Source organism: Thunnus albacares, chromosome 5 (genome assembly GCF_914725855.1).
Source record: "Thunnus albacares chromosome 5, fThuAlb1.1, whole genome shotgun sequence".
Lineage (NCBI taxonomy): Eukaryota > Metazoa > Chordata > Actinopteri > Scombriformes > Scombridae > Thunnus > Thunnus albacares.
Window position 1 is genome coordinate 25,554,442 of NC_058110.1, and position 10,215 is coordinate 25,564,656.

The 10,215-nt window shown below is 39.0% G+C and overlaps 1 protein-coding gene across 9 annotated transcripts in view; it reads right to left on the bottom strand.

Annotated features, from left to right (window-relative positions):
• mitfb (melanocyte inducing transcription factor b) overlaps positions 1 to 8,628 on the bottom strand; it is a 31,340-nt gene extending 22,712 nt beyond the window's left edge. For 4 of the 9 annotated variants that reach the window (XM_044351522.1, XM_044351520.1, XM_044351521.1 and 1 more), the window contains exon 1: positions 7,376 to 7,621. In XM_044351522.1, coding sequence (XP_044207457.1) covers positions 7,376 to 7,479 — 104 coding nt within the window. In that variant the 5' untranslated portion in view covers positions 7,480 to 7,621. Of the gene's footprint in view, positions 1 to 7,375; positions 7,623 to 8,528 lie in introns of those variants that run through there. The other 5 variants (XM_044351530.1, XM_044351529.1, XM_044351526.1 and 2 more) reach the window with 3 other exon arrangements.
• Between the last annotated feature and the right edge of the window lie 1,587 nt (positions 8,629 to 10,215).

Genomic DNA, 10,215 nt, shown 5'->3' on the forward strand with positions numbered 1-10,215 from the left:
GCATCTGGAAATTTGGGAAATGCAAGGATAACTGGTAAACTGACAGTAACACACTTTCTATACCCAGGCACACTTTTAGTGTAATACAGGTGATATTAAGCACAGTATACATAACCTTGAGAAGCAAAAAAACCCCAGAAACTACAGTGTGCACAGTTATTGATTCACATATATTCAGAATCTATGCATATAACTGAGAAATAAAAGCATACTCAAGAAACAACCGTTAAAGTTGATATGAAATGAAAAAATGCCTTTTTTTTAACCCTTTTAGATCACATCTAATTATCACATTTTCTTCCTATGAAGCAAAATATGATGTGCGCCTACATAGGCTTGAACCAACCAGTTTAAACCAATAATATCATGACATCCACCCATCAATCAATCTTCAACTTTTAGTGGCATGGAGCTAAGATTCACTATGACACGCCCACTTTTCCATGTTCAAATCAGTCTTTAACCATTCTTCCAGAGGAGGGCGCTCTTTTCATCTCTTAGCTCACTTCACCTTCTCTGACATACAGTAAAATTCTGTAATTGCTTTACTGGGGGGGGGGGGGGGTAGAAGTGAGGGAGCACCATGACTTTTGAATATCACATACTGTAAGTATAATGGGAATGTAGTGCAAGAAAGGTGAGAAGGCTCAAATGAGATCTCACATTAGGGAGCGGTGCAGACACTGCACTGCAAAAATACCTTCCTTCAAACGAGCTGCTTGTGACGATCTCGTCTGCTTTCGTTTCTCTCGACCAGACCGCAGGTGCTTTGCTCATAGAGTAGATCAGACCCTCCTGCAAGACTACACCACCTCTCTGCTGGAATATAGCTGAATGATTATGACCCTACATGACAGTACATTGACCTACTTCAGCTCCCCTGCTGATCACAACACCCCAATGTGCTGCAGCTGGTCTCATTCCCTGGAGTTACTTGCTAGCAAGCAAATCAGTGATAATGGGAAACATTTGTATGCAAGAGTTAGATCTAGAGGCCATCAGTTTTGTAGACTTTGCACCCAGTGTGACACACAGTTTGAAAAAGAGGTGAGAAAGAGAGACATACAGAGAAGAAAACAACTGTACAAACACAGATATTTAGGTGAACTAGTTGTACCTAGTAAATAGCTGTAGGGAGAAGCTCCGTATTTACCTATACAACTACTTAAATACAGAGTTCCTGCTTAATAGCGGGTGTGAAAAACAACTGACACCTGAACATCACCAAACAAAACCCAAAACACAGCTTATTGTCACGATATAAACCAGAGCAATCGTAACATCCCACAGCTGACAAGCCAAACCAATATTAAACCTTATTAAACATCTAAAGTGGAGACAATTAGATGAAAATCAGCATTATTCTAAATGCAACTATTCTAACTATTCAGCCCTACTCGCATCACATGCTCTTGTGTAGGGTAATGTACTGTAAATGTAATATCAAACCAACTATCTTTTATACTGTATGTAGATATATAACTGATAAATTCATAATAAACTATGTTGTGAATTTTTCAATTGTATATCTGTATAAAGTGTAAAGGATGTGGATAACACTTTATTTTAAGTCTCTCTATTCAGCATCTATAATCAATATATAAACAGTTAACAAACTGTTGGTAATACACTATAATGTAGTTATAAGCAAATATAAGTGTTTGTTAATGTATCTATCAACAACTATAACTCTTTCTGTGGACACCCGTATAGATAATAAATGACAATATAGTAAAAAACAGTTGTAATAATATGAAATATGTCTTCACAGAAGTTATAATTATTGATAAACACTGTTCATTAATAAACACTTTAAAATATCCTTATATCTGCCTATAACTACATTAAAGTGTTTTATAAACTATTTATTAAATGTTTATATACTGCTTATAAGTGCTAAATAAGGGGACTTAACTTAGCTATATTATGTAACTATTCCACATTAAAATGTCTAAAAACCCCCCGACCAAAGAATATACTCTCACAAGATACATGCGTTGGCGTTGTGGTTGTCCGCCACAACGGCGTCTACCAAAGAGTGTACACATACAAAATAATACGCCAGCATTGTGGTTGTCCGCCAGAAACTGCCATAAATGGAATTTTATTCCATTTTAAGCCACATTTTTACAATAAACTTTTTAGATTTTGGTTGTTTTTAACTATATCTTTTAACTGGATGAAGGACTTTAGTCATCAGACATCTGGATCTTAAGTTATCAGAGAAACAAGCTGAGCAAACGTTAGCAGCAGCTCAGCTAGCAGCCCCTCCCGGACATCCCTGTGCCCGCTGAACAGCGTCTGAGAAACACTAATTTTTTACGTGAAACTGCTTTATTCAGTGTTTTTACCGGTTTTAATCCCTGTGTTGAGAGAGACCCCTAGTGGCAGAAATGACATATTGTGCGTTTAAAATGTTACTGGATATTGATTCACACATGAACAGCTGAGAAATTCACGATAAACCCTGTTGATTAACACATCAAACTATAGATATTAATTGAGAAATTTGAAACTTTAATGTTTCACCACCGCTTTTGAGACTATTTTCTCCAACAAGAACCTATAAAACGATCACCTTCTCACAAAAACTATCAAATAACTGTCAAATAATAATAATAATGATAATAAAAATAATGGTGCAAGCTCATTTTCTCAGTTGCGAGAGAGAGATCCATATAGCTTCTGACGCCAGAGCAAAACAAAACACGGTAAGCTGTTAAAGCATCCGAAGAGATAATCAGGTTTTTTACTGTGGCATTTCCAAGAAGCCAGGACTGGTTGGGATAACCTGAACTTGCCGGGTCTTATTTCTGTAATTAGGTTCTGTACCCTCCATAATTCCCTTCACTCGTTTCCAGCAGGACGGCCTGCTACTGCCTCCTCCCCTCTCCTCTCCTGTCCTCTCCTCTCCTGTCCTCTCCTCTCCTCTCCTCTCTGTCTGTACTTTGAGAAGGAGAAAACAGAGCATCCAAGGACAGCCAGGAGGAGCAGTTCATTCACATTCCTACAGAAGGTTGAGTCAGTCCATAAGGTTTCCCGGTTCATGTAAATAAGTTGTACAAACATAAAGCAGTTCTTCTTGTAGCACTTAAGGCAGTTTTTCCTGACAACAGGCCAACACATTGTCATATCATGAAGGTAATGATTCATGGCTGAAAAATATGACTCAGTCCTCATTTTAAATACAATAACCAAGAAAAAAAAGTGCATCTGAATGTTTTCTTTCCTCACAGAAAGCAATGGTTAATGGTATTTATATAGTCATAGAATTTTTAAAGCTGAAACAATTAGTCTATTAATTGTTTGTCGTCATTTTTCAAGTATAAATGCTAAAAAAAATCACTGGTTTCAGCTTCTCACTTGTGAGTTTTGGCTGCTTTTCTTTGTTTTATGTGAAACTAAACTGAATATTTTGGATTTTGGACTGTTGTGTGGACATAACAAGCAATCTGAAGACATCTATTGATTGACATTTTTCACTATTTTCTGACATTTAGACCAAACAGTTATTTGAGATTTATTCCTTCTACATATAATTATTCTGTGATTTCAGGATTTATTATAAAGCTACTGTTATTTCTTTTAAGGGGCCTGAGGATGTAACCTGCTGTGTTGGAGGTGATGTTTTCAGTGTTGTTGCATTTCCTACTGGTCACCAACAGAGGTTGACAAAGATCACAGATTACTTTTATTAAAACACATGAAGCAGAAAAAAAAAAAAAAAAAATCCAAACTTTGTGAGGATTTTCCAAAGTAGCAAATGTGCAACAGACATGCGCTTCAAAAAGCCACCGATGATGCAGCACAGCGGTCATGACCGCAGATCAAGTAGTAGTACTCCGGCCGGCGGCCACAACACCTGTCTGTGTCATTTATCCCTTCAGTCCGTCTTAGATCATGGATGAAACTCTTCGGCCTCTCTGGCATCTCTGTCTGGGACTCCCATTGGGAACAGGCTGCTCTGTCCTCCTTAGACTCAGCTTTCGGTCACAGACTGTTCGCTTTGACATCTTTCTTCTGACATCTCGAACACCCAGTCGTCATGTTCTATTCTACTCCTGATTTTTTTACCAACACAAACCTTGCTTGTAGCCAATCTGCAACATACTGCGCAGTAAAAAAATAAAATAGCCATAATTTTGATATTTCAGTGTTTGATATTGTAATAGATGAGTCAGCAATATTTAAATATAACTGGTTATTTAACCAAACTCTATTTGTAGCATGCTGTCGAGTACTGAAAGCTGACATTCGGTGTTTGATCACATTCTAGTTTTGTTTGTTTATTCTTTGATCAAATATTTCTTGACTTAAATCAAAATTCTGCTCATTTGAAACTTTGTATTATTAAATGAAAAAAGATATTATGGAAAGACTGAACTGGTGGAAAATATATATACAGTACCAGTCACACCAGAAAGTGTGTCCAAAAGTGTGTGTAACCAAACTATGTCAAAAGTTATCCCATAAATTAGAAATCATAACTTTAAGCCTCAATTTGACTGTTTGCATAAATATTTGTAGGTGATTTGTGTGCAAAAAAAAAAAAAAAAAAAAAAAAAGCGATCCCCCCCAACTCTCAGTTTCAGATATAACACATCCACTGCTAAATTTATACATCTTATTTACACTGCATAGAAGACTAGTTTCACCGCCTGTCTCACATCTATATTAGGCACAAAGTCTGGCACATCGTCTGTGGCAGCCGGAGTGCTCTGTCAAACTGACACGGAGACGGCGAGGAAACAAAAAGATCTTGCGAAAGCAAAGATGACATTTTGCCTTTTTTTTTTTTTTTCAAATTTAGAAACAGAGCAGGCAGCCGTGACAACACATCACACAAGTCAATACTCAATCAACTAATTATATCCACTTTGCACAACAATGTCTCACGACACAGTCATCGTGACTATTATTAGCGAGTCTGCTTTACTCTTTTTAGTCTTCTGTCCTGTTCAGCTGCTTCATGTGTCGCCTGCTTTCTTCTGTTTCATTTTACATGTCGTCTTAATGTCTAATCTAACATCTGGTCAAGGTACAACTGTTGCAAATTGGCACATTTACAGTGATTGTCCCTGTAATAAATAAATAAATAAATAAATAGATTTATGCTTGGTCATTCTCATGTGGTAGGAAGAGGAAGTGGGATACCTTCAATCGAAACAACTGTTTAGAGAACTTCCTATATTCCAAAAGAAATGATAATAAATGAAATAATCTGTAATTCTCCAAAACCAGTGCTGGTACTTCAGTTATACTGGGCCTGAGTGCCACTACTGCACTGCAAGCAGCAGCTCAACACTGCTCAGATTCAGCCCATGTATGTGTAACAGTGTAATGACATTTCACTAATGAAGAAATTAGTTTAAAAATGCAGAACTGGGTTAAAGGTTAGGACTGTCTGAGATTACAGTTCTTCTCCCTGAGCTGCTGTTTTGACTGAATTCAGAGAAAAAAGGAGATGAAAACCGAAAGGTCGACAACAAAATGTGAAGATCCAGAAGGGGAAATAAAATAACGGGAGTCTACCACAACGTCTGCAATAAGAGCTCTGTCTCAACACAGTGGTGTACTGTCCTCTCTATGTCTCAGCCTTACAATGAGGCCATGTATTACTACCTCCAGACGAGAGTAGGAACAAAATACAGATAACCAGACAGCATTCTGTTAATAGATGTATTGTCGTCATCATCATTATCCTCGACATCATCGTCATTATCAAAAACACACAGGCACAGTTTCACAATTTCCCAGTTATATCACAGCTGAAGTGTTTCATTATGTTTTAAGATTGCCCCGAGCAGAGAATAATGTTTTCTTGTAATAACTTCAAAATAAAACTAGAGATAAAAAGTCAAAAAATGCGTCACGACCATTAAGTTTTAAGATCATTCCAGACATAAGTTCATACGCTCTTTCATTTCCTTAAAGGAACGCTTCGACATTTTGAGAAACACATTTATTCGCTTCCTCGCTGAGAGTTACTGTAGATGCAAACAGACATATCAGAAAGCACACCCACTGTGCACAGTTCTCCCAGGAAAAGGGTGAAAGGTCAAATCAGACCACATAGACCTGACTCAGCTCAACGTTGATTGTTTGGAGAGGCATCAATGTGCCAAAGCTGAAAATAGCTTTCTAATAAGTCAGTGCTGCAGAGGGTTTGTGTTTTTTTGTTCATGTCCTGAGACGCCACAGGAACTGTTAACTTTTGCCACATTTATTCTGTGAACAAGGTTTGCTCTGGCAGGGTTTGGAGTACTTTTTTCTCCAAAGATTACATGCAGAATCTACTGCGGTTTCACTTTGTCAGCTCCTAATTTAATATTCAGCAAGGCCGATACTTGATTCTATCTCAGAGCTCTCTTCAGGTACATTTTACTGGTGCAAACAGCTTTTAACCAGATAATACTGAGCATGGCTACTGTTCTATTCTGTTCTGGTGGCACCTGGAAGCTGCTTGGCATCCTCTTCATCACATATTTTGTTACCCTGTTCAATGCTGTATTCTGTCATTTGTGTTCTATTCTGTACACACAACATCTACAGTATTGCACATCTGATCCCTCCTCTGTTGCTCTTCCTGAGGTTTCTTCCATGTTTTCCCCCCATTAAAGTGTTTTTTTAGGGAGTTAATTCTTATTTGAATCGAGGGTCTAAGGACAGAGGATGTTGTATTGCTGTGCAGACTGCAAAGCCCCCTGAGGCAAATTAGTGATTTGTGATATCAGGCTATGCAAATCAAACTGACTTGAGTATTAAACTGTTAACTTTTTGCAATAAATTTCAGAAACCCTCCACTACAAGGAGCATTTGTGTCATTTCAACTATAGCAGGCTTTTAGGTATTTGACTACAAAACTAAAACTGTAATACAATATAATTTGACAAACCAGTTATTGTTATCCTATTGATAGCAGACTTCCCCATGCATGCTGCAATGCTGAGACATTTATAAGATCATAAGCAAAACCTTAACAGGAAAATCCAAATAAAAACCAGTCCATCCATCTACTTTAGCAGCCTGTCAAAATCATCAACACGAGTGAGGATGAAGCTGCATCGCATCAAACTCTGACCTGTCTGCTCCTCTGCAGGCTAATATTTGAAGTTGATGTTGACAAGACAACACCCAAGTGTTGCATAACTTCATGCCAGCAGAAAAAACATAAGGAATGGGAGGCAAATTGAATCCTACTGCAGAGCTCAGCGGCGGGACACAGCTGCTGTAACATCACTGCAGAAGCCTTCATATATATATATCCGCTGGACTCCGGATAACACTCAGCAAGCCCGCAGCCTAATTACCACCTAAACACCAAAACCGCTTCAGCGTGGGAAATAACTGTCCACACTACAGTAGCAGAACTGACCTGTTTTTCAAGGGTTGACTCTTCAATTCGTAATACGTTTTAGGTTCCTCTTGAAACTCCTCTCCAACCTCGAAGTCGGGAACTATTCCCGATTCGGACTGCATACTTGCAGATGTCAACTTTTAAAAACGTTAAACACCTAAAGAAAAAAAAATACAGACTGACGGATTTTGTGCCGCCGTACTTCGCTCAGTACCAACCGCTGTCAACGCGAGCCGCCTCTGTCCAGGACCCGGAGCTTTGTAGTCCTCAACAGCAGCGGGCACAGCGTCGCTAACGGGCTGCACGCGACGCCCCGACTACAACTACCAAGATGCACCGCGTCTGTCAATGTCAGCATGGTTTTCATTGGCTGCAACATCCTAGGGGGATTTTACACAGCCTTATTTGCTCACACAGTGAAACTTCAGTGTCATAAAGTTTAATATCCTTCTATAATAATTATCAATTCATGCGAACAGCTGTTTAGCGCAACAATTTACTTTATTGGATAAATGTAAACACTGATTTTGAGTTATAAAGAGGCTGTAAATCTGCAACCTGCAGTCTCAAGAGACAACAACGTCACATTACACCTGACTATACCACAACGAGCCACGTATATAAAAATATTAATGTCAGCATGTAAATCGGTGCAATAATCTGAGTTCATGTGAATTATCTTCCACTATATTTCCGTGCAAAATAACAAACAAAAATGCAGCACACGTGACTCTCATATAAACTGTTTTAGATTGGGAAAGCACTGATTTTTGCATGAGAAGACAAAATCAATACATGGTCAAGTATAATTATTATGCTCAGGGTGTCAAAGTCCCAGAGCATAATACATGTAGAGTGACCTTGAAAAACCGCTACACGCCGAATCATCCACTGATGATGTCATGTGCAATCATAAAAGGGATTTCCATTAGGACATACATGCATCTGTGTGAAGGGTTTTACTGGCAGGTCGCTTTACTCACTCAGAGATTCAAACACCAGATGTCCACTTTTGCACCACCACAACACACACACACACACAAATCAATCACAAAATCACTCCTGAACAGCACTCGTTGCATTGTTAATAATCTATAAACCTTGCACTTCTCTTACAGGTCAATCTGTAATTTGTAAATCATGCAGTTATTGCACTCAAATTATGACAAACCTGGAGACTCTGTCGACCCTCATGTCTCTGTTTCCCTCCTGTGCAGACAGTCTGACCTGACTTTGCTTTTCGTCCCCTCAGCACAGACTGTGCTCTGCTCACCAAGTTTGATCTGCTCAGTGGACTCCTATCAACCACTTGGGGGCAGTGTATAGCTAGGAAAGCCGGAGTTGTGAGCCTACGGGGGGCACCCTCTATTACAAAATGGAAATTCAAGTTCAATATTTGCATTCGCCTCATCCTGCTGAACTGGTTTAAGTCTGCATTTTACCAATGCAAATATCATGCAAATGTTCTTCTGCTGGAAAGCACAGACGTAAAAACCTGAAAATAAAACCTTAACAGGCATGATGATCATTTCAAGACAGACTTAATAAGACACTGAATCAGAATTTGCCAATATTTGTACACTTTTTTTTATCTTTGTCACAGTGGCTCAGAGACGTAGTTACAGTCAGAATAGGAGACATGATGCGGAACCTGCAGGGCTTCCTGATCAGTCAGAGAGGACAGCGCCAAGCACACAATAGACTAGACAACACATATTATTCTGGGTGCTGTTGTGGGATGAATAGGGGCGCTGATTACCCCGGGCCTCCAGCTGAGCGAGGCCCCCAGAGTTTGTAGAGTAGACTACAATGCCCTTTGTAATTCCTCAAGTGGGTATACTATACTGTATAAATATTTGATACTGTTTTATCTTTGAAGAAAGGAATATCAAAGATCATCCTGATTTTAGAAAATACAACACAAGAGCTAATATGATGTTTTTTTCTGAAACAAAATGAAACGAGTCTTCGTCCTGTAGATATATTCTGAACAGGGGATTACTGATCTAAACATATACCCATGACAGCCAAATCGCACTGTCAGGGCAATGCAGAAAACCAGATCACGTTGCCTGTGCATACAGCCTATAATTTAACTTCACCCCTGCCTTATATGCAGCAGTCTGCCAGTGCAACATGTGCATGAAGGCTGCAACACACAAATGTCAGACAGCATATGCCCAGCGATATACTGGCCGTGTGCCATGAGATAACTGAACACATGGACAACAATAATAATACTAATAATTATAGAGGCACACCATCATCGTTTACACAGTGTTGTGTAGATTTAATGAAAAGTGACAGGCAGTGTAAACACTGCTGGCTAATAACACCGAACATGAACTGAAATGTAGAGAAACAATAGCAGAGAAACGTCTATGCTCAGGTGCGAGGAGACAGTCTTTACTTGTTTTCACTCACAGTTCTTTCATGCTGTCAGTCGGTGATCAGTGACTTGCGACTGTTTGCCACCAAGCACTTCCTGAATGCTGGAGTCAAAACAAGATCCTGGAATATGAGCCAAAGGTGTCCGGGTGTTCCAGGACATCAGTGTTGACTGTCAGCCACTGATCAGTTTGTCCTGCCAGGGAACTGAAAAACGGTCAAGAGGCAAGCCCACTGACCATTACCCGTTATGAGCTCATTGCCAAACAGAAAATAAAATGGTCTGCATACTACTTGAAGTGAATACTGCTGTGTTACACTCTCATTTCTTCTGTATGTTGTTCTTGGGAATAGTGAGATTCCTTAACATTTTATTTTATCTCCCCTATTTGGTATTTATAAGAAGTATTTAAACATGTTATAAATGGTTTATAACACACTATAATATAGTTATAGGCAGATAATAGTAT